Raw genomic sequence first — 24,920 nt, 5'->3', positions numbered from 1 at the left:
CAAAAAGAAAACTTTAACAAAATATTTTATAATGTTGAGCCAATCGTTACTACTTAATGATTGTTGCTCCTAATTAACTAATCTATCCATCCCCTCAAAACCCACATTGCAGCCACCAATAATTCAAAAGAAATAGAAACCCACGTGCAGCAACCAAGAACTCCAAAGAAATATTTTGATTTCTTTATTCCTTTCCAATCCAAAACTTACCCTTCTAATCATTTGCCAATAACAATTCTTAATCATCCATTCATTATTTTAATAAGTGGAATAAAGTATAAGGTATTCAATAAATTATAAATTTAGCCCATTAACTAAATTAATTATTTAAAGTTATTCCTCAACTAAATAACAGTAGTTATCGAATAATTCAAAATATCCATTAAAAATTTACGGAACGAGTTTTTTATGAAATAAAAAGCTCTAGTACTCAAAACAACTTAATGGGTCGTTACACTTAACATATTAGAAATGACTAAAAAAAATTACTAATTCTAACTATATATGTCAATAATTTTTTTAACAGTACTTTGATAATTATTTAGTTTTTTTATTTGTTTATTTTTTTGAAAAATTCTTGCTTGTTTGCCTTACCTAATAGAAGTATTTTCTTTAAATAAAATACATAAACTAACGTGTGAATAAAACCGAATGTATGTTGTATAAAAACATTGTCTTAGTTAAGGAGAAGAGGAATTTCATTATGTATGTGCATAAAAAGATAATTTTTGTTGAATTTTTTTCGGAGTGTAAATATAGTATCAGTTAACATATTTATACAAAAAATTCAGTAGTTTGAAAGTCTAAAATTGTTAGACAATGAAAAAAATATATAACTAAGATGCTAATAGAAGTAAAATGAATTAAAAAGTTGAGTTTTAATTTATTCAAATTTGAAGGCTAAAAAGAATTTTTTAAAATATTTTGATGTTATAAAAATACTATATTTATTGAAAAAATATATTAAGATCGCACGAAATGAGGACATATTAAATAGTATTTAATAGTTGATAAACATACTTTTAGGTTGAAGGAAGACAAATATCAACCATTTCTAATATGTTAAGGGCATTTTTTATCCAATAGGTGGAAGGAGAGCATTTTTGAATTATTTGTATATGTTAAGGACATTTTGATCCAATAGATGGAAGTATGACATTTCTAAACTATTTATAATACGTTAAGGACATTTTTGAATCTTTTTCGTAGAAAAAATTACCGTTCTTTTTGGAACGGACTAGTAAGGAAATAGTGTCACATATAATGAAATGGAAGGAGCAAGATTTAACGATATTTAACAAATCAGAATTCAAACCTTAGAATATTTGATTATCCATGAAGAGAAATTGGGCCATCTTTCCCGAGAGAGGCCGCCTTCTCTCAGGCCATCAGTCTTTGACTTACAAATCAATTAAACAGTGACGCAAGTTCAAATTAAGGTATATTGGCTAGGGATGACTACAAGATTGACTTGCTTAGCTTACAACAAATCTCAAACATGTTTTTTTTTACAGGTCAATAATCATTAATAAAATTGCTTGTTAGCTAGCTTTGTATACTTTGAGAGTCCTTGCTTTCTAATTATGGCTATGACCTCATATCATTAAAATGCATAGAGTTAATCAAACGCTTATATATATATATGATATAAACTGGGAATCCACATCAGAGTCTATATACATAAGACTTGATGAGGATCTGCAAAAGCTTATTTCACGTGGTGTATGCTTTAGATAATGGTTATCAACAAACAATAACATACCAAGTGAAATTTTAGTGGATCTAGGAAAGGTGGAGTGTACGCAGACCTTACCACTACATCGTGAAGGTAGAGAGGTTGTTTCCGAAAGACTCTCGACTCTAGTGCATCAAAACTCAAGTAAAAGAAGAAGAAAACAGTGAAGAAAGCATAATTGTTAATAAAAAAACAGTTTAAAATCTACAAAAAAAAAACAATAACAACGTGAGGATCCCTTTCAAGTTGACCTGATCACCACTGTGGGTTAAGGGTAACAGAAAAAAATGAAAGGTTCCACCGAGACTTGAACTCGGGTTACTGGATTCAGAGTCCAATGTCCTAACCACTAGACCATGGAACCGTCTATGTTACAAAAAATGCAACAAATGATATAAAGTATTTAATCATGCCTTAAAAAACACGTGTCCAAAATTTAAGCCACATACATAGAGCATTTCTTAATCGGCTTATTTTAAGTGTTTTAAAGAATAATTTTTAAGCATTTAAGTGGTGGGTAAGATTAAAAAAGAGATTTTAAGTCAAAAGTATATAAGTTTCTACCCAGAGTGAATTTATGTATTATTTTATGCAGGATTTAGTTATATATATATTAATTATTTCATATTTCATGCATCAAATAAGACATAGATTTTCTCATAATTTATACATGTATTAGCTACACGATTTTTTAAATTATCAACTAAACATCGTATTAATTTTATATATAAATAAATTATTTCATATCTACTTATCAAATATTATATAAGTTATACGAAAAATAAGGTACTAAAATTAAAATATATATATAACTTATATTTTGGGACATAAATTCATGTCGTACCAGGCATAAGTGTAGTTTTAATACTTTATGCCTAAAGTAATTCATATTATTGAACTTATACCTAAGACACAATTTATGCCTAAGGTAAAAGAAAATCACAAGGCATAAGTTATGTCTATTAAAATATAAGTTCATGATAGGAATTTTTTAAGGCATAATATTTCATATAGATTTTGTGCTAAAAATAAGTCTTAAATCAATTTATTTGGGTTGTCTTGAACGGCAATAACTTGTAAGCCTGATCGGTAATTCTCCGACATCTCTTTCCTCTCTCTTTTTAGTTTATTGGGACCTTTCCGACAACATATTTTCTCTCATTGACATAATATATAAATGTATACTTAATTGAAAATCACCCAAAAACTCATTTTCAAACTTTCATCACTTGTTTTAGTATTGCAAAAGTATTGTTGTCAAAGTGTTTGTTAATATGCCTCAATGAAAGTTGATATCTTTATGTCTAAATTTGACCTTTGCTCCTTGTGATTTTGTATGGTTGCAGTTAAGGGTTTTTGTTGAATAGTGATGTTTATTCGCAGAGTTGTATCATCAGCATTACCTTCATCAAGAAGGTTATTTAGCAGTATTGGTAGCCATGATATGTCTAAAGCTATTTCTGAACTCAATCAGGTATAGCATAAGAAGGTTCTTAACTAGCGTTTGGCCATAAATTTTGAAAGTTTAACTTCGAATATCTATTTGGTTATGACATTTGATATGATCTTTGAATATTTTCAAGTTCCCAAAATCTGGCTCAGACTAGTTTTTGGATTTTTGGGACTTACAACTTCAAATCTTTTTCAACTAAAATACATGTCCAAACACAACTTTTAAATTCCAAAAATCACAACTTTAAAAACTCGGATTTTGAAGTTTCAACTTCAAAATCTATGGCCACACGGAAGCTTAAAGTTTTGTTTCAATATTTTTACAATTTTCTTTTGAGACTTTAGGCTTATGTTTACTTATTGCTAAATGAATGTTGAGGTCCATTAACAGAATAAAGAACTGGTAGTTTCAATATTTGAATGCTTGATATCTTTCTGATGAAGACATTTTAAGATCAAATCAGCTGATTGATATAAATAATCTATCCATAATCTCATCCTCTGTCCATTGGGGCAACTAACGGATTGAATGGGTTGGTCTTGATAGATATCGAGCTAATGTTTTTTAAAGTTCCTTCAAGAAAGTCTTTTCTTATAAAAAATGTCACGTTACATGGAAGATGCAGAGAAAAGGTCAATAACTTGTTAGCTTCTATAGAATGAACCATGGAGTGTGTGCAAGGACTATCTATGTTATCAAAGCTTTGAGAAGACTTAATCTGCAGAACGTAAAAGACAAGCCTTGAAAATTATAGAGGGCTCTTACTAATTTAAAAGGGAACCAAAGGAGGATAGTTATTACAGAGCTCTTATTTTGCAAAACAGTTTAAGTTTCTAATCTCACATTCTAATTGATATTACTCATGACTCACGAGAGAGATATTATTTGCATAATTGAGCTTGAAGCTTGTAAAATTCTTGCTTAATCCTTTCTGAAGCTTCCTGAAAATTATTACTCATCTTCTTACTAGGAAATGGAATCTGTATTTGGTGAACCTCCTCCATCTAGCCTTTCTGGTTCCATTGACGATCAAAGTATGACACAAGACTTGAAGCTTAGTATTGTAGAAATGGATGATAAAAAATCTTTTGCTGGATTGACACATATTGGCAGCAAAGGTGAAGCTCAAATGGTGGATGTATCTCTTAAAGATATTAGCAAGAGAATAGCCATTGCACGTGGCAAGGTTATTTTAGGACAGAAGGTATTTGATCTGGTTTCAGCCAATCAAATGGGAAAAGGAGATGTCCTGAGTGTGGCAAAATTAGCTGGAATTTGTGGAGCGAAGCAAACAAGCAATCTCATCCCACTATGTCACAACATCAACTTGACACATGTTCGAGTGGATTTGGCTTTGAACCCTCAAGATTTTAGTGTTGAAATAGAAGGGGAAGCTGCCTCAGATGGAAAAACTGGTGTGGAGATGGAAGCCTTGACAGCAGTAACTGTTGCTAGTCTAACAGTGTATGACATGTGCAAGGCCGCTTCAAAGAATATCCAGATTACAGATATCAGGCTTGAACGTAAAACTGGAGGTAAAAGTGGGGACTGGTCTAGGGACAAATGATCACAATCTAAAGACGTGAGAAGGCAAGTGCATTAATGGCACGAAAGTCAGTGCTTGCGGGAATGATGTATGGCACTTCCATCAAATGTCCCTTTTCTATAAAATGTGGTAATTCTGCATTAGGATATAAGTAGATAGCTAGTGAAAACATGGTCCTTCCATAAACACAAAATCATGATACTTATGGAGTTGATTTTAACTAGGATCTGTTAAATGTACCACATTTGTTTGAGAACATTTTCCTTGCACTCCTACATATTAACTACTCTACTAATTAATTAGATTTAGTTACAGGAGCATAAAATAACTTCCACTCTGTTTGTTCTTGAAGTACACAGCACAACCTCTTTACACCCAGAATCCGCTAGTAAATATAGTAAAGAGCCAGTAAAGGAACAGTAACATTTCAATTAAGCTAGAATTTCAAAAATAACTAAAGATTAAGAATTCAAGATGTAACATTCAGCTAGTTAAAACAACATGCTCGCAAGAGCAATGTCAAGGCTTTCCTCCGACAGTGTTGGTAGTATTTGCTGTGGAAGTAGTTGATACTGTTACTGTTATATTATATGTCGCTGAAGTATTTTGAAGTTGTGTGTTTTATTTGTGTCAATGTGTAGAGCATAGCTGAGGTCACTGAAGTATTTGAATAGATCAGTGGGAATACAATAAAGAGTTGATGGCTCAAATATGTGTTACACACAACCAATTGTAGGTTTATCAAATGCTTCTGCTACTATCAACTTTCTTTCTTGGCAATTATAAGAATGTATTCTTGTGCATTTTTCTGAGTGAGAATTGTCATCACAGTATATTCTTCAATGAATCAGATTCATTTGTGTTCCTTCTTTTCCGGATTCTCATTGTCATCTCTTTTCATTTTCAGTAGAGTGAAGATGGGATTTCATCTGAGCCCGTGCTGTGTTAATCTGCTTACCTTTAAATTAAGGAACTTCTTTTTTCTTTTTCCAGGAATAGTACTCGATAGCTTAAGAAGCTAGCTTGACAGTTACCTAATTTTGTTAACATTTTATTTCCGGAAACAACCTCTCTACCTCCATGAGATAGTGGGGTAAAGTCCGCGTACATTCTATCCTCCCAAGACCCCACTTTTGGGATTTCACTGCGTATGTTGATGTTGTTAACATCTTATGATTTTAAGCTTCTGTCAGTGCATTGAAATTGCTTTATGACTCTTTCATCCATCCTTTTCTTTGACAATTTTGGCTGATAGGTGTAGGATTTATCATCTGTATTTTAACTAGCATGTAAAATCTGATGGAAAGAAAAGAAAGAGAGACTTGGGTGCCGTTTGGCCCCAAGTTCCCAAATATTCTTGGCAAGTTATTTTTGGGAGAAATTTTGGTGAAGTTTCACCATGTGTTTGGTCACAAATATTTCCAAATTTTGATGAAATTTTAAAAAATATTATTTTGTATTTGTAAGTTCTAAAAATTATTAAAAATACACATAAGTTTGTGTTATTATTTTATAATGAACATGTTTCGTTAAAAAAAAAAACTTATAACATAATTGATAACAATCAACAACAACAAAATAACATTATAGGCAAGAGCAATATATTAATCAAATTAAAAAAAATATTCTTTTTTCCAAATTTTGTCACTCAAACTATTTTTTTCGGGGGAAGTAATACCAAACCATTCTTTTGGTTGATTATATTATTGGAGTAAGTTGGTAGATAAATATTTAGTTGGAATTAATAAATTATTGGTGTTTTTATAAAATATAAAAGTTTGGGGTTTATTTTAAATTTTAAAACTTCCCAAGTTCTAATTTTTTTTAGAACTTGGGAACTTGGGAATTTTATCAAATATATTTTTCAATTAATGGCAAATTGTATGGACAAACACAAGTTCCCAAATATTTTTTAAGTTTTTTCCAAAAACTATTTAGGGTCAAACGCTCACTTGGTCTTGATAGGATAAGGAGGACTTAAGGGCAGAACTACAGGGGTGCAAGGGGTTCAACTGAATTTCCTTTGTCAAAAAATTATGCGATATATTTAAGGTTAATTTATTTATGTGTTGCTACACTACTCTTTGCAGTGAAGGTGTTGTTGGAAAGAGATTAAATAAATCAAGAGTTGAGTGATTACTAAGCTACGACAAATTATTTTCAAGATGATTAGTTAATTCTTCAAAAGATCTATCAGATGTTAGAGTGAATGATTTGATCAATAAATATCAAACTCTCTTCAATGTAGAACTGATTACACCAGTTCTTTTACTCATTTTTTTCACCTTTACTAAAATTATTATTGATAAAGCAGATACTAATTAAAAGAAAAATCACTTTTAGGAAACGGAATCTAAACTGAAATTGCTTGTTTTCTAATTATTTTTGTCATTATTTGAATCAGTCCCCGTCTTGGCTGTCTATTTCTCTTATTTTTCTTTTACGTTTTGACATTCTATATAAAATAAAATAATAATAGTCAATATTCTTGATTTTAGGATAGAAAACAATGTCAGTGGCAGAATTTAAGCTAAAAAGTAGTATAACTTGGAAAATACTACACAAGTGAAAGGGATATTGAGGCTATTTGGATTGACTTATAAGCTGCTTATAATCTGTTTTCAGTTTTTTTTGAGTGTTTGACTGGTCAACTTAAAGTCATTTTGTGCTTAAAATAAGCCTTAATAAATAGTTGAGTTTATTTGGATGAACTAATTTTAAGCAGTTTATAAGTTGAAAACAGTTTATAAGTCAAAAAAAAAACTTGACCTGCACCTACTTTTTTTTTAACTTATAAGCAGTTTTCAATTTATAAGTTACTTAAAAATAAGACAATTCAAATAGGCTAATTGACTAAAAATCTTTCACAATTAATGGGTTTGAGAAAATTATTAATATTGATTTGAAAAAGTCTATTCTACCTATTAATTACAACTTGAATCTCTTTTCCTTTATTTAAAAAGACTCGAAGGTCTCATTTAACTTCAATCTCAAGTTGAAAAATAAAGACATGCCTGCCTATTAATTTTAAAATAATGTGGACAAACTAGTTAAAATGCAATTGACTATTGACATCTTGGAAAATAATATTTCTTTTTATGAAAAATATTTAATCTCTTTATACACATCATACCGTTAATATTAACTCGCTTAATTTAAATGTTTGTTTCTTACGAAGAACAAATAAAAATGTGCGAAACTTTACACCACTCAATTATTTGTTTGCTATTATTATTATTATCTTGCATATATTAGAAATGTGTCAAAAATCTTTCTTATTGTTAAATTTTGTGTTCAAGGAAACATTTTTACATTAAATAAAATGGGAGAGTATATGCTTGATAAATATTTATTCACACAATACTTAACATCGAACTAAATAATTTAATATTAATAATAAATAATTAAATTAAAAATATATATTTTTAATTATAATTAAATAGTAATAAGACATATTTATGTATTTAACATAAAAATGTAGACTATAATTTATTTATCTTTATAATAGTGACAAAGGTAAAAGTGGTTGGGCTTGGCCATAGAATATTGCTGTGCTCTGTGGCCTATGTAAGGTGACGTGGCGCATTCTGATTCGCAGTGCCCAAATGAGTTAATAATTATGCCTTCCTTCAAAAATGCCTTATGTAATGATTTCACATATTGAGGAAGTCGACGCCTAACAAAAGTACTAAATCTAAAGTGTTGGAAAGATTAGCTTCGAAAGACATGGTTTTTAGTATGTCTTCCGATAAGATTTTTATTAGTTTGGTTAGTTAGTGACCGATTCTTTCAGATGAAAAGCAAGTCGGATTTTATGGGTGTGCATCTCCCACAACGTAAACACCATTGTTCAACACTATTCGAGAAGCAAAAGTTTCGTCCATCCAGATTGAAAATACATACATAAATAATGGCATTTAAGGGGATCGGATCGGTCCAATTCAATTAAAAATACAATTTGATTGATCTAGGTTCCGAGATGATTATTAGGTTGGAGATATCGATTTTAATCGATTTGAGTTTTACTAGACTTAAATTTGACATGTACAAGATTGAGCTATATAGAGTATCATTCGAATTATAATTTGTTCAATTGAGCATCTGAATATGATGGATAAAATATTTTTTTATTAGATATTATCATGTTTAAATTTTAAAGAAAAATTTGCAAGTGTTTAATCACATAAAATATATTATCTCATTTGGTTATACACATCAGTCTCAATTAGAACAAATTAAAATTTTACGATTTATTGAGAATTTAAAACTATCGTGTATAATTAAAGAAAGTGACATATTTTAAGTGATTTCTTCTCTATATAATAGACACTTATGAACGCGCATATAATTTTCTCAATATTTGAATCGAATGATCTAATAAACACATTTTATCATGTATTTAAGTACTTAATTAAAAAATTATTATTAAAATTTGTGAGTGAATAGTGAAACTCAAACTTTTCAAAAAATCCCAATATCCCATTGAAAATTTCACCTCTCATCTTCTCTTTTTCTTTCTTTTCATTCTTCTCCTTTTTAAAAAGAAAATAATAATATCTTAAATTTTATATTTAGGGGCTTTTACGTAAATTTAAAAATTTGAAGAATTTTTTTAGTTATAAACGAGTCAAATCTCATTGATCACTAATTTTAAAAAAAAACTCTTTCAACCTAAGAAAAAATAAATCTTAGAGCCCGTTTGGATTGACTTATAAGTGACTTATAAGCGACTTATAAGTTGTTTTTAATTTTTCTAAGTATTTAACTGACCAGTTTAAAGTTATTTTGTGCTTAAAATAAGTCTCAATAATTAATTGAATTTGTTTGGATGGACTTATTTTAAGCAGCTTATAAGTTGAAAACAACTTATAAATCAAAAAAATAAATTGGTGTTGGGCTGCACCTACTTATTTTTTTTAACTTATAAGCAATTTTCAACTTATAAACTATTTAAAATAAGTTCATTCAAATAGATTTTTAGCTTCTTTATCTTAAAAATAAAAAATAAAAAAATAAAAATAACAGTCTCTCTCTTAATTGAACGACCCTCTTAACCAACCCCACCATTCTTTATTATGATGTACTTCCCCAAATAAAATAAAAGACTTAATACATATTTTAAAAAATTTCAATAAATTTTTTATTTAGATGTTCGAATTATGATTTGTTTTAATTAAATATTTAAATATATTATAAATTATTTTTAATATATATTTTTAATTTATATTTTTTTGACGTGTTCTTAAGTGTTCATTACGTAAATAAATAAATTATTTATTAACCTTAATAAATTGTAAGATCTCAAATATATTTCAATTGAGATTAATGAGTATAATTTTAACAAATAATATATTTTATATAATTAAATTAACCATCCAACAAACTTTTTTTTTAAAGATGATGTTGATATATTAAGCCAAATAGAATAAATACCCATTTAAAGCAAAAAATAGAAAAGCAAACAAAAAAGTGAAAAAAGCACCATTCTTTCCTCTTAGCAGAAGCTTAAAGGTTTCTGTCTCTCTTCTTTTGTCTCTTCAATCTCTGAATCAAAAACCATGATTTGAAAAGATTAAAAAACCCATTATTGATGGAAACTCATCAAAAAAAGACCCAGAAATTCATCACATCTAAACATAGAGAGTGTTGAATTTGAAAAAAATCCATACATTCTTGATTTTACTGAATAAAGAATTGATCTTTTTTTTTTTGCAAGAATGGAGTTGGATAACATTGAATGTGTATCATCCTCAGATGGTATGATAGATGATGATGAGATCCCTTTACATCATCCACATATAATTCATTCTCAATATTCATCTTCAAAGACACCCAACAGCAACAACAACATTAACAATAGCAACATCAATAATGATGGTATTGCAGCAATTCATTCTACAACAAGTGTTCATGAGCTTCTTGAATGCCCTGTTTGTACCAATTCTATGTACCCTCCAATCCATCAGGTTTGTTCTCTCTCCCCTAAAATTTTGGATTTTCCTGAACCCCTTTATTTGTTTGATTGAGGAAAGAATGAATTTTGGTTTTGGGGGTTGTGCTATGTTTTGATGTATAGATTTATTATGTTTCTTGAAATGATATGTTGGATAATTTTGGGGATCTATCTACCTGTTTGACTGCTTTTATTGTTAGAAGATTGTAATATTAGAAGCTCCTATTTGATTTCTCTGGTGAATGATCTGCAAGCCTTTTAATTTCCTTTTTTCTTTTCTGTTTTATGGATTTGGTGAGTTGAGTTGTGGGTAGTGCTGTGAACTGGGGAGTTTGTGTTTGGTTAGTGAATAAATTAGATTTGGTTTAGCTTGTTAGGTGAACTACAAGATTTGGTTTTGCAAAGGACTATTGATGCATTGGGTGGAGTTAGCTTGAAATTATTTGGTGAATTTCTCCTCTTTGCTGGTTCGTTCAAATTGGGTCGTTCTTGGTTCTGCATTGGACTATTGATGCATTGGGTGGAGTTAGCTAGAAATTATTTGGTGAATTTCTCCTCTTTGCTGGTTCATTTAAATTGGGACGTCTACTCCCCCCCTCCCCCCACCAAACTTGTGTGTATTGAGTGTCTGCTAAATTCGTACCCTTGGTTTTTTAGTGTCTGGTGATCAGGAATCGGGTGTCTAGTCCATTTTACATTCGGAGTTGGAGTGTATTATGGAAAAGAACCTAGCTCATCCCGAGCTAATATAAGGAGGAGGTGTTGGTGGTTATTGTAAAAGTAGTATAACTTTATAAGGTTCATATAGCTACTCCAACCAGTTTTGATTGATTGTTGTTTGCTTTAGTGTTTTATTTCTTCCTTCTGTTTTGAATCAACTCCAATTGCAAGAAGGGGTTTGTGGTTTAGTGGTTTGTCTGTCCCTTTGCTCCTGACTCCTGAGAGGTCTAATGTTCAAAACTCGAAGACATTCATTACTGATAGTCCTTTTTCCTTTTTGCACCTAAGAGTGTGGCCTAATGGCCAATTAAGAGAGGAGAATTGTGAGGTCTGAAGTTGAAATCTTAGTGGAGGTAAAAAAATAAATTTTACCTTTCTGAATGATATTGTTTTGCGCCCAAGAGGGTAGCCTAGTCGCTAATGATGTGGCTACACACCTTGGAGACCAGGTGATTTCTTCCTATCTACATGAGCCTTGGTAGCCAAAAGTTACCCAGGACAAGAGGAGAGACTGCAACACTAACATTAACCTAGTTGACCTCTTTTCCAGTTTAATATGGAAATAAAATGACTAAAAGAAGGATTCTTGCTTTGTCCCATATAGTTGCAGAGAACCCTTTTACAAGACATTGACTTCTTAATAACCTTGAAATAAATGAGGCATGATGGATGTAGAAAATCGGATGAATGCCGTCAACCTAAGTGATAAGTTCAATGCAATGGAGTAGAGAAAAGCATCCTTGGTCTTTGACTTAAAGCTGGAGGTACAATATTTCAACTACACACATCGAAGCAAAAACCAATTGAACAAATGAGCACATTTGGTGCTCAGTAGCTATATTAGATTGGCCTGACAATTTGACTCTATAATATTACACATTCAGATGTTAAAATTCTATATCTTGTTCGAGTACGTAGTTGCATCACAAGCAAGTTATATAATGGAAAACTTATTTCCTATTGAGTAACAAGGATAACTTGGAGAGAAGTTTAGGATGGAGCGTGAGGATTATTTATTGTGCAGTGAATTAACTTCTAGAGCTCCAAATTCTGATGATTATCTTTCTTTTCTTGTTTTCTCATTCAATGTCGGTACATGCAGAGCTAAAATCTCTCACCTGTCTAACTGATTCTTTAGAAGATTCTGTTTTATGTTCATGTGGTTCTTCGAAAGTATGGTCTAATGGCATTGTGTACTTAACTAACAAGTATGTGTTGGCCCACATAATAGTGTGTAATATACCAAAGAATAGGGTGGTTCGAGTTCTGGAATCAGCCACTGACGCTTGTGTATGACACCTCAGTCTTCCCTCATACCCTGCATGAACAGGAGATGCTTCGTACACCGGGTGCCTTTTTTCCAAAGGGTGGGACACATTTTTAATTCTAAAGATCTTTTCGAGTAAGACCACTTACAATATTCATAAGGATCTATCTTAAATGGTTGGAATTTATTATGTTTTAGGTATTAGTTTGTCTTGACGTAGAGAATTTTTCCGCATTTGAGATCGTCTATGGCAATTTGCACAGATAGTTAGTGGTACTTGGAATTCCCATTTTTTGAGTATTTATTGAAGTTAGTGAAGATGAAATTAACTTAATATTTGATTACTCATTATATATAGTGAGGGTGAAATTAACTTCATTGTAGGATCCGTTTAGCACTTAGGAGGACTTTAGGGTTACGGACTGTAATCAGCATGCCAGTGTTGTATTGCTGTGATCTATTTGACTCCAAATATCTTTTGATTTCTTCCATTTGAAATTCGATTTGGATCAAAGATGGAAGATACACTTTTAATCTTTTATTGAATTTATAGAAAATTTGGACTCATGATAATTTTCTAAAATTTAACTGGAAGAGTTTGCTCGGCTCAAACTCCAGTTCCGTTGCAACTATAGCAAAGGTTGGTTGTTCTTGGCTCGACTTGATTTGGCCTAGTATTGCTTCTCTCATCTCGATTTGTATGGTGCTATTTGGGAATTTGGCAGGGATAGATTGTAAGATAATAAGAAGTTTACAAACCTATTGTAAAGGCAATTGGTTTGAAAAAATTAATTAAGCTAATCTTTTTCCACTGCAACAGAAATTTATTCAGAAGATGAAGATGAACTGTCTTGTATTGTTTCATTTTTGGTGTAAATAGAGTATATGGAGGATCTAGAATCAGTTGTGAATGTCTTAGGATCCCTGTAATTTTTGTCATAGGATTGAAGATCTTCCTATATACTCTCTTACATTTGCAATTAGGAACCTGTAACTTGTCGTGGCAAGTTTGATTTTTTGGAAATGGAAATACAAATTGTTACCGTCTCAAAAAATATATTTATTGAGCAAAACCGTTGCTTCTGAGATGTGTTCACACTTCCTAGTTTATATTGTCACGGGCAATTCTCACCTCATATGCTCTATCTTTTGGGATTGAGTTACGTCTAAGGTCCATTTCCTTAGCATGGTGTCGAAGCTAACTTTTGGATTTAAGATTGACCAAGTCCATTTTCTTGCAAAGTTATGCATGTTTTAAAGACAGATATCCCTACATGCCTCATCTGTTGGTACTGGCTTTAGGAGGCTTTCAGGTGTCTTTTTTAATTGCTAGTGTCAATGGAAATGATGCCTTAGCTTTTTCTCTACTTATTTGGTAGGAGCCTTTTATATGCTGAAAACTAGTCCATTCCGTTCTCTGGATATACTAGTTAGCTACGGCTCTACCACCCAATGTACAGATACCAAATCAGTGTCACAGCCAGGGAAGCTAAAAGTGAATACAATTAGTCATAACCCTGAATAGTAATGGATTTAGCAATGACCTCTGCAACTCCATTTCTTGTTAATAAGCTTATGGTACATTTGGTTTGCTGTATTAGCAAAAATAATCATGGTATAAAAACATGCATTGTTTTGTCCATTGTTTGGTTACTAATTTGAATTTCAACATTTCTAATACTGGTGTAGCTTATTTCTAAACCAAAACAACCCCTTAATGTATCATTTTCTGCGTGCTATTGCTGCAGTGTCACAATGGACATACAATCTGTTCGACATGTAAAGCGAGGGCTCACAACCGATGTCCCACTTGTAGACAGGAGCTTGGAGATATCAGATGTTTAGCACTGGAAAAGGTAGCTGAATCGCTTGAGCTCCCTTGCAAATATGGCTCTGTTGGCTGTCCTGAGATATTTCCTTATTACAGTAAGCTAAAACACGAGTCAATTTGCAACTTTAGACCATACAACTGCCCGTATGCTGGGTCTGAGTGTTCAGTTGTTGGTGATATTCCTTACTTGGTTTCTCATTTGAGGGATGATCACAAGGTAGACATGCACTCAGGATGCACTTTCAACCATCGGTATGTCAAATCCAATCCTCGAGAAGTAGAAAATGCGACGTGGATGTTGACAGTAAGTCAGAAATCTCCTTTTTGTTTTATTCTCAGTATGTAAATTAAAAGGATATTATTGGCCTTGCGTTTTGTGTTTAACATGTTCTTTAAAATATGAGCATCTGATATCTCATCAAGACTCAATAATTAGAAGGTGCTTGGTCACCATTTCATGTGTATGTAAACCTTTAGCATTCATCTGCTTCGTTTTTTTTCTCTTTTTCTCTGCACTTGATAAAATGTCTTGCCATATCTGCACTTTAGTTTTAATCTTGTGGGAAGATTCTTATCAAGAATTACACTCTGCTTATGCTACTGAAATTTCAAGTTATAATTGCATACCTTGTATGTTTTGCTTGTTTTACCCTTTAGGAACTATTTCAAATTTATTCCACAAGATCTCAAAACCAAGTTTAGCTAATGCTAGAGTGATATATGTACTGTTACTTTCTTTTCAGGTTTTCAATTGTTTTGGTCAGTGCTTCTGTCTCCATTTTGAAGCCTTTCAGCTGGGAACGGCTCCTGTATACATGGCATTTCTTCGGTTTATGGGAGATGAGATGGAGGCTCGAAACTATAGCTACAGCCTGGAAGTTGGGGGTAATGGAAGAAAACTTACCTGGGAGGGTACGCCCCGAAGCATAAGAGACAGTCACAGGAAAGTAAGGGATAGTCATGATGGGCTCGTCATACAACGTAACATGGCCCTTTTCTTTTCTGGAGGGGAGAGAAAGGAGCTTAAGCTACGAGTAACTGGAAGGATATGGAAGGAACAACAGAATCCTGACGGGGGAGCATGCATGCCCAACCTCTGTACTTAATGCTGGTTTTGAACTCAACACCTACTGTTCTTGCTGTCCCATGTACTGATTTTTCAAAAACATAAACAGATTCAGACATTGAAGATTGTTCGAAAAATGTGTGGAAAGTTTTGTTCATACGTATGAAATGACCAGTGTATTTTGTGTTATTAACGCTTGAAAGAGCTTGTACCATAAACATTTTAACTTATTTCTCCTAACAACACCTACTTGTGTGCCTGCATTGTTGCAAATTTCTGGCTTCATTCTATGCTAGTAATAAAATGCTCACCTGGCTCATCACTAAGTAGGATTTAACTTATACTATACATAAACGGTATAAAATTTCTAGTGTACTTTAACTTGTTATAGCACGTAATTTGTCTCCGTTTTCAGGTTACATATCCCACTTTTCATGAATGATTTAACTATAACTATCATTTAGGTGACTTGATAGTCAATATAAAGTTTCAACATACTGTCAGTATATAGAGGTTAAATTCCACTAAATAAAGAGAGATGGTTGGAAAAGAATCTCCATGAAATTGAGCCAGTCATCAAGAAGATTCAATAGGGTTTAGGAACAAATACATTGGTGGCAAAGGAAGATCTGACAAGATACCGGCGGATCTAGGTGGACTGGAAAGATTTCAACTGAACACTTTTTGTCGGAAAATTCTATACAAGGTCAAAATTTTCTATTATTTATATATATTCGATATTGAATCTCCTTGACACAAACCAAAAACTCGACTGGTGGTAAAGGTCGTTAAAATTCTCTTAGATGACGTAGGTTCAATTTCTAATGTTTTTAGCTCTTCGATGCCTGTTTCTTTAAAAAAATTTAATCCCCTAAGCAAAAATCCTGCTTTTGGCACGAGTAGCTGAGTAATTCAGTTTGAATTGGATCGGCATTCCAACGTGCTCCTCCTCCTACTTAAGAATCCAAAGGTCACCTTTGGATGTTGGGAAATGGTGGACATATATCGAAAACTCCATCTAAAAAATTCATCGACACAAGTAATGGGAGTAATTTTTTTTAAGCTAGCTTATATAATTTCTTTTCAAGTAATTCTTCAGTAGTTGCTTAGTACTACATCTTCTAAGCTGAAGTTGCTCAAAAAATCAATGCTAATTTGGTCAAATGCAGACTGTTTTTCAGCATCTATGAGATAGGTTGTAACTTGCAGAGTATCATAACATATTATGTCTTTTTACTTTTATACATAACCCAAATATATGGGTAACAACTTTACAGTATTTGTACAATTGATACTGACATAGAACTTGCTGAAAGCCTAGCAAGATCATTTCCAGTAAACTGCCAAAAAGATCTAAGGTTATCTCTTGTTCTTTCTTCTTTTTTTTTCCTTCTGATAAGTAAGAATCAAGATAGTCTCTTGAAATTGATGTTGGCAGACAAAGGGTGTCCTCAGACACTCCACCTATGTACACCACCCCCCATGTACCAACTCTTGAGAGAAATGTCGTTAGGCAATCTCATCAAGACGTCGGTCCATTACATGGGAGATGGATTCAAGGAACGAATCTTCACTTGAGCCAGGGGGCATAGAGTCCAATGCTTCTTGAAGAATCTCCTCGATCATGGATTCCTTATTCAAGGTTTCCCTGCACATGATGCTCCCTATGGTAAATGGTGTGAGACCCCTCTCTGCACCTTTCTTCAAAAGCATGGTGGAGATGCGGAGTGTGCGAGCACTTTCCAAAGGTATGTCCCACCCATGGAACTTCAATAAGCCTATGTCTTCCTCAGCATCAAGTGATTTAATGTACTCAATGGTCTCGGAGCTAAAAGGCTGACGAGCTTGTGGCCAGTAGAGCCAGTCAAATGTGACATCTTCAAACTGCATCATAGTATGGAACTCAAAAGGTCAGGATACTAAACATTATAAGAAACAGCTATAAAACAAGTATTCACAAATCTACACATTCTCTTTCGTCTTGGAATCTGTCATCAATCTTAAATCAAAAAGAGGTATGTAAAGCTGAGAACTCATTAGCAGGATCATAACAGAGGGAAAAATGCCAAAAGAATATACTAGTAAATGTTTGGAAGATCTTTTTTGGGGCCCTTCTGGTGCAGATCATAGCATCTCTTCCGACAAGGCAAAGGAAAGAGGGGTTCGGGTTGTAAAGAGAGGAGCCTCTTAACTACTCTTTCACGCACTAATATCCTATTTATGCTAAAACATGAAGAGCAGTGGCGGATCCACCTTATGCCGAGGGGGTTCATCTGAATCCCCTTCGGCGGAAAATTATACTATTTATACATGGTTAAAATAATTTTTTATGTATATAAAGTAGATGTCGAACCCCCTTCGACTAGCTCGTGTGTCTAGTTATTTAGATTTTGAACCCCCTTATTTAAAATTCTGGGTCCTCCACTGATGAAGAGCATGACATGATATTCCTTTTCATCCGACAGACTGTGATAGCACATGTCCCCTATATCAAGGGCTTGTAGTTACACGTAAATTGCTGATAAGCAATTCATATAGAATTTGAAGCTACATCACAACTGCTACATAAAAGAAGAAAAAAATCTTGTTATAAGGACTTACAAGAGTATAAACAAAATAAAAAGAAAGATTATTAACATGGTAGAAGAATTATTCAATAGATGAGGGCCAAAATGAGAAAAATCAAAAATGTTTGGAGATGCAACACTAATGATCAAACAAATAGCAGCATCACATTTTTCTTTACGACAAGGGAACCCACAGCAGCTACCCTTCGGGTGCACAATAACAACATCACATTATATCACCAAATGGACAGAAAAACAAAAGATGAAGACTTACACTATCAGGCAAGCAATAACCATGATCAATCGGAATGAGCACAACCTGGCCATCTTCACCTTTGCTCATTAATATATTACCTGCATGCCTATCTGCATTCGCCAGCCTCATATCAAATACTGCAATTTTATGCACCTCCTCCACAGGGAAAGCACTAGGACCTAAATCCTCACAACTGCCATCATTCTCCATGAATTTCTGTAAGGACCCCAGCTTAACAGTAATGCCATCAGGGTGGTTGAAACCCTTATGAAGGCACCTCACAAAAGTAGTTGGAGGAACACCAGCAAAGCCTTTTATCTCACCAGAAAGTGAGCGCCGTCCACTCTTTGGATGATCCAAAATGTAGGCAGCGCATTCCCTGAAACCACCTTCTCCAACTCTTGTTCCTTTCTTCAAGCCCTCACCATTAACTGACAGAGGCAAACCTTGGGGGTTGTTCACAGCCATAGGTTCCTCATCAATTGGCTTAAACACCGCAACAAACTTATTCCCTGATGCATCACGCATAAAATATGCTCCTCCTGTGCCTTCAGAAGATCTAATTGGATAATTTCCTCTATCTAAGCCTTCAAATGCAGAAACAATCATATCCCTAAGTACCACAGGAATTTCAATCCTTGGGTTAACAAATATAGGTTCCAAAATTATTTCCCTATCAGGAGGCTTCCTTGGGACCAAAACTTCATGATCTGTTTCAGTCCCACTCCTGTTTTTTCTAACCACATCATTCTGGTGTGGTGCCACAATGGACAATTCAAAATTATTGTCCATTGGTCTAGCCCTAATTTTAGCATTTTTACGCACAAACAAATGAATCACTGCATCATTATTCTTGCAAAGATCATATATGATCCTTCGATCTTCAACACACTCCCCTTTACACAACACTTCCTGTTCATCAATATCACCTAAACCAACCTTCTTTTCAGCAAGTTGACGCTTAACATATCCAACATCCCGACTCCTCTCTACATTAAATGTGAACTCTTCACCAGAGGAAGTTGTCACATTAATAACTTGAAGATCAGATAGCCTAAGGACTAAATGAAGAACATTCCCATCAGAAACTCCATAATCCCTGATGAGTGAATCTCTTCGGGCCAATTCACGACCCCCACAAACCAATTTTTGATTTTTCACCACAAACCCTTTACAACTCTGAATCTGTACCTTCACAGATTCAATTGAATCATACTCCAAAACCCTTAATGGCATCATCGAACCCGACATAGCTACGTAAATCAAAAATGATTCTTGGCCATGTACAAGTGGAATTACCATCTTCTTTAAACAAACTGGACTAATTGCAACCACCCCAGCAGACGACATTTTCCTCTATGGAAAAAAATTTCCAAACCCTATATTCACAAATCAACCTAGAAAATTATCAAAGACTCTAAACAAGTGAAAAATGTGTTGTGGGTTTCAACACATTTTTCACAAGGCCATCTGTACAGATATTACTTACAAATGTTAACAAAAAAAAAAGAAGATAAAAGATAAAAGATAAAAGATAAAATAAAACCTCCCCCAGAGCCCCAGAGATTCAAGATTGGTTCTTTATTTGAATAAATTTTATAGTTACCAAAAAATGAATTTTGGGAGCTTTGGGAATGAATAAAATAAAATAAAACTATTTTGGGGGTTGGAGAAAATGGAATTGCTGTAGATAGGGAAATTGAAAGGCAAAGAATAGAGGACGGATTCTTACAGGAGGAGGAGAAGAATCGAAGGAAAATTGGATAGCTTCAAGGATAATATACCGAGAATTTTTCAACGGTGCCGGCGAATTTTCCGGTGAATGAACGGAGAAAATACGTACAGTTGGAGAGGAATATTACTCAACCATAAATCAGTAATACTCAATATTGTAGCCGTTTGAAAGTTGAAAATTGCATTTGAATAAAACGATTCTTTCAAATTTTAAATTTGGCCAAACCCATCCGCTCCAACTTATATTTTAATTAGACTTTGTTTTTTAGACATTTTATGTGGAGATTCACTGTCTCATTTTAACACTTTCGCTGACTCAGCATAGCAAGTGTATTACACAATTTTTCAGCGTGTGAATAATTATTTGTTTTTGGAATTTTTTTCTCTTTCTTCTTCTTCCTCACTCTTTTTTCCCTGCAACTTCTTCACCTTCCACAACCCTCCATCACCATACAATTTTTTGAAAAAATCGTATAAAATTTTGTTGGGTTACATTAGAATCTAATTTCTTCAACAACAGAGCTCATAGAAAAATAAGACCACCAACATTCTCTAAGAATGTGTGGTATTTTTTAAAAAAAATCAAATCAAATCAAAAAATAAAATTTTAAGTTCTGCTACATCAATGATGTCTACTACTACAACCGATAAAATTAAGCAAAATGACATCTTTTAAGAAAATAATTCACATGATTTTTAGAAAATAACAATTCAAAAAAACACCGAATTATTTTGTGAACCTTATTTATTCCTTCTTCCTCATTATTTCTGCACCCTTTTCAAATAACATCCACTCCATAATATTCTTCACAGCATTAATTAAATAATACTGCTACTTTTCACCCAAAATGTAAAATTAATTTTCAAGAAAGGAGGAAGCAAGTTAAATAATACTGCTATTTTTATCCAAAATGTAAAATCAATTTTCAAGAAAGGAGGAAGCAAGTTAAATAATATTGCTACTTTTCACCAAAGATATAAAATCAATTTTCAAAAAAGGAGGAATCAAGGAATGTAACACAAGAAATGAAAATTTTGTTTGGCACAAGAAAAACACATAGATTTTGGTGGATTTGAAAAAGAAAACCACAAAGAAAGAGAAAGAAAAACAAGACACGAAGAAGAAGAAGAAAATGGGGTGTGTGGGATATTTTGGAGAGAGAGAAAAATTAAAAGTGAGTTTTTAAAAAAAAATAAAAAATCCACGTGTCACATGTCTATTCGTTTATCTACCCATGTAGGAGACATTTAATACACGCGCACAAGCTAGTTCTGAGAATATAAAAATGGTGTCAAAATGAGACAATGAACCTCTACATAAGGTGTCTAAAATTATAAAGCCTAGCTAAGGTGTCTAAGTGAAAGTTGGTGTCAACTTTAGGGGGTCACCGATGGATTTGGCCTTTAAATTTTAAAGTAAAATACAAACAACATAGTGTTAAGGTCTCCCACGTGCAAAAGATGAAGGTTGCCGAGATGAGAATGTTGAGATGGATGTGTGGGCATACCAGGAGTGACAGGATTAGAAATGAGGCTATTCGAGACAAGATAGGAGTGGCCTCGGTGGAAGACAAGATGCGGGAAACGTGACTGAGATAGTTTGGACATGTGAAGAGGAGAGTCCCAGATGCACTAGTGCGGAGATGTGAGAGGTTGGCCATGGATGGTTTCAAAAGAGGTAGGGGTAGGCCGAAGAAATATTGGGGAGAGGTGATCAGACAGGACATGGCGCATTTACGACTTACCGAGGACATGACCTTAGATAGGAGGGTGTGGAGGACACACATTAGGGTAGAAGGCTAGTACATAGTGGATTTATTCCCCCTTATTCGTAGGGGTATTAACGCACTATGATTTCTGGTACTCTAATTTATGGTATTTATGGTATTTATGTTATTATCTAATAATATCTACTGTTTTTGTGCTTTGATTATACTATTGTTTGGACCGTTTTCGTTATCTACTTATTTACTCTAATATTCTTGTCTGACCTTTTTCTATGCTTCTATTGCGCCGAGGGTCTTTCGGAAACAGCCGTCCTACATTGGTAGGAGTCAGGTCTGCGTACACTTTACCCTCTCCAGACCTCACGATGTGGGATTTCACTGGGTTGTTGTTGTTGTTGTTGTTGTTGTTATAGTGTGATTTCATAAGTTAGGTCCGCAGAAGAAAAAATGTATGTAGATTATACTCCACGAGGAGGTAGAAAGGTTAGGTCAAAAAAACTCTCAGCGCAAGTATAATAATCAAACTAGTTATGAAAAAGAAAATGCTTAGTGAATAAGAAAAAAACCATATCGGGCATTTAGGACAAAAATAATAACAACAATGAAATAATAGGTTTGCTATATATACCGATTAGTGTGACTTCATATATTAGGTCCGGAGAAAGAAAAATGTATGCAGATTTTACACAATGAGGAGGTAGAGAAGTTAAGTTTAAGTTCAAAAAACTTTTGGCGCAAATATAACAAATCACACTAATTAAAAAGAAAAATACATTAATAAAGAAAATACGTCGATTAATATAAAAAAATTGTAGAGAGCATTTAGGAAAAACAACAATAACTACAATAAAACAATGTGATAACTGAAGTAAATAACTAATTAAAATAATTGTTAATATTAGTGTAATTTTTTAAACAAAATGAATAAACAAACGACTAGCCTTTCTCCAAACGTATAAGCAATTTTATATTTGAAATATTTTCGTTGGTTTCAATTTATCGTTGCACTTTTTGATTAATGTGTTGATGCTGCTTTTGAAAAGAAGTAAAATTTGTCCCACATCGCTTTCCAACAAAATGAGTTATTGCTTTTATACTTATAAAATGAGATTTGCTTCTTTGATTTAGTACATCACCAAAAATTCAATTCTTTGTATACTAGAAGAGAGATTTAGAGATAATTCTCTTGAAGATCTATTTGAGAATAGTATTTTAGGAATTGGGGTGTGTGAGGAAAAATATTGTGTATTGTATGTTGTAATAATTTTCATATAGTGAATATTGTTTTGGGAGGCCGTGGATTTTCTCTAATTGGAGAGTTTTCCACATTAAATCTTTGTGTTGTTATTCTCTTTAAATTTCTCTATTATTTTTTGCTTGAAGGCGGTCCGAAAGGGACGGGAATTAGTGGTATCAAAGCTTTTGGTGTAGAATAATTCTTTTAAAATTTTAGTATGTTCTGTGGTTGCAGCTTTGTCTGATCTTTCACATCAAAAAAAAATTCTGAATTAAAATTATTGTTTTCAAGCAGAAGTGGAGTCTGATTCTGTTGGAGTTTGTTATTCTAGTGAAATTGCTTTGGGGTACTTGTATATTTGGTAATATTGGGAATAAGTACAATTCTAGCAAGAAAAGACTTGGTAGTTAAGTGTATCCGTTGTGATTCACCTCTTTTTCTTGGGAACTAATTTAGTGGGTATTTTTCATTGCTATTGTTCATTTATTAGTACTAATAAGCAAGATGGGGACAAAATTTGAGATTGAGAAATTTGATGGGAGAATTAATTTTGGCTTGTGGCAAGTGCAAGTCAAGGTTGTGTTAATCCAATCTGAATTACACAAGACGTTTAAATGGAGACCAACTAGCAGAAAAGACGACAAGGGTTCAGAAAAATCTGAAAGTAATAGAGTCTCAAAAAAAAATCAAAATTAGTGATGAAGAATGAAAAGAGCTAGACATGAAAGCGGCAAGTCAGATTCACTTGTGTTTAGCTAAAAATATTCTTACTAATGTGATTGGATTGTCTGCAACAAAGGACTTGTGGGAGAAACTTAAAGAATTGTACCAAACCAAAAGTATTTCAAATATGCTATATTTGAAGAAGCAATTTCATAAATTGCAAATGGATGAAGGTACAACTATTTCTTATAATTTGAGTGCCTTGAATGAGATTGTTTCTGAATTGGAATTTATTGGAATGAAAATTAATGATGAAGACATGGCCTTCGACTCATCTGGTCTCTTCCATCTTCCTATAAGCACATGCAACCCATTTTAACGCATGGAAAGAAAACTATGATATTCTCGGAAGTGACGAGCAAATTGATTTATAAGGAAAAAAGATTGAAGAATGGAGATGAAAAATCTCAAAAAAATTCAGCTCTTGTTGTTAAAGGAAAATAAAATAAAATAAAAGCTTCAAGAAGAAGGTCGTTCGCTAGAATTGTAATCATCCGTGACATGTTAAGAATAAATGTCCAAATAATGGGGCTATTTCGGTGGGAAGCTCCAAAGAAAATGTTGTCAATGTTGTCTTCCTAGAAAAGGGGGGGGGGGTGATATTCTTTTTTAAGAATTTTTTTTTTAAGAAAGATGAAAATCCTCATGTCATGAATGCAACCTTTAAAATTGTCATGTAAGAGGATGTTTAATTGGTAGCTGGTCCACAAGTTTGCACATGGACATTGATTGATAGGTGATACAAGGTGTGTGTTGGAAATGATGTTGATGGCTAATGAACTCTCAAGAAATTAACACGAGGGTTGCACCATAAGTTATTAGCAAGTTTTTTTTCGACATGAGCCAAAATTGAAATTCTTAAAATTGGAAGTGATTTCAAGTGAAAATTCTTGGATTGATTTTTTAATTTGAGTGGATGTACTCTTTATGGTGGGGGGATGAAAATTCTTAAATTTAGAATTATGATTGTAAATAACAGACAATGTGAAAGTTGCAGTTGCACATGATTGGGCGAGTTTAGAGTTAGGTGGAGAACTAATTCTATTATGTGTAGCTGAACAACTGTAAAGGGCCAACGGGCTGCATTTTTCTTCTCTTCAAAAGG

General features: G+C 33.1%; 3 protein-coding genes and 1 non-coding gene across 5 annotated transcripts; 2 read left to right on the top strand and 2 right to left on the bottom strand.

Annotated features, from left to right (window-relative positions):
* Window positions 1-2,027: 2,027 nt before the first annotated feature.
* On the bottom strand, window positions 2,028-2,099 carry TRNAQ-CUG (transfer RNA glutamine (anticodon CUG)). The gene has a single exon. It is a non-coding gene; the product is annotated as a tRNA-Gln (tRNA).
* Window positions 2,100-2,657: 558 nt separating this feature from the next.
* LOC129876977 (cyclic pyranopterin monophosphate synthase, mitochondrial) lies at window positions 2,658-5,042 on the top strand. 2 transcript variants are annotated; one of them, XM_055952454.1, is made up of 3 exons: window positions 2,658-2,824; window positions 3,082-3,209; window positions 4,159-5,042. In XM_055952454.1, exons 2-3 carry the CDS (start codon window positions 3,105-3,107, stop codon window positions 4,753-4,755), a joined length of 702 nt encoding a protein of 233 aa, XP_055808429.1. In that variant the 5' UTR covers window positions 2,658-2,824; window positions 3,082-3,104; the 3' UTR covers window positions 4,756-5,042. The 2 variants fall into 2 exon arrangements, with proteins under 2 accessions (XP_055808429.1, XP_055808436.1); XM_055952461.1 differs by having other exon boundaries at window positions 2,659-2,824; window positions 3,119-3,209.
* Window positions 5,043-10,185: 5,143 nt separating this feature from the next.
* Window positions 10,186-15,844, top strand: LOC129880731 (E3 ubiquitin-protein ligase SINAT5-like). The gene is made up of 3 exons (XM_055954907.1): window positions 10,186-10,700; window positions 14,423-14,809; window positions 15,249-15,844. The coding sequence occupies exons 1-3, from the start codon at window positions 10,452-10,454 to the stop codon at window positions 15,609-15,611; spliced, it is 999 nt and encodes a 332-aa protein (XP_055810882.1). The 5' UTR covers window positions 10,186-10,451; the 3' UTR covers window positions 15,612-15,844.
* A 919-nt stretch (window positions 15,845-16,763) lies between these two features.
* On the bottom strand, window positions 16,764-20,338 carry LOC129880730 (phosphatidylinositol 4-kinase gamma 4-like). The gene is made up of 2 exons (XM_055954906.1): window positions 18,413-20,338; window positions 16,764-17,455 (listed from the first exon to the last, which is right to left on the bottom strand). Exons 1-2 carry the CDS (start codon window positions 19,742-19,744, stop codon window positions 17,081-17,083), a joined length of 1,707 nt encoding a protein of 568 aa, XP_055810881.1. The 5' UTR covers window positions 19,745-20,338; the 3' UTR covers window positions 16,764-17,080.
* Between the last annotated feature and the right edge of the window lie 4,582 nt (window positions 20,339-24,920).

This window comes from Solanum dulcamara, chromosome 2 (genome assembly GCF_947179165.1).
Source record: "Solanum dulcamara chromosome 2, daSolDulc1.2, whole genome shotgun sequence".
Taxonomy (NCBI): domain Eukaryota; kingdom Viridiplantae; phylum Streptophyta; class Magnoliopsida; order Solanales; family Solanaceae; genus Solanum; species Solanum dulcamara.
Note: the sequence above shows the minus strand (reverse complement) of the source record. Positions and strands in the feature narration are given on the sequence as shown.

Bases quoted from the DNA above. Each gene is read 5' to 3' on its own strand.
- LOC129876977 (XM_055952454.1), top strand. From the start codon at position 3,105: ATGTTTATTCGCAGAGTTGTATCATCAGCATTACCTTCATCAAGAAGG. The intron at 3,210-4,158 runs GTATAGCATAAG...TCTTCTTACTAG, and splicing joins CTATTTCTGAACTCAATCAG to GAAATGGAATCTGTATTTGG.
- LOC129880731 (XM_055954907.1), top strand. From the start codon at position 10,452: ATGGAGTTGGATAACATTGAATGTGTATCATCCTCAGATGGTATGATA. The intron at 10,701-14,422 runs GTTTGTTCTCTC...CTATTGCTGCAG, and splicing joins TGTACCCTCCAATCCATCAG to TGTCACAATGGACATACAAT. The intron at 14,810-15,248 runs GTAAGTCAGAAA...CTTTCTTTTCAG, and splicing joins ATGCGACGTGGATGTTGACA to GTTTTCAATTGTTTTGGTCA.
- LOC129880730 (XM_055954906.1), bottom strand. From the start codon at position 19,744: ATGTCGTCTGCTGGGGTGGTTGCAATTAGTCCAGTTTGTTTAAAGAAG. The intron at 17,456-18,412 runs GTAAGTCTTCAT...ACTATGATGCAG, and splicing joins GTTATTGCTTGCCTGATAGT to TTTGAAGATGTCACATTTGA.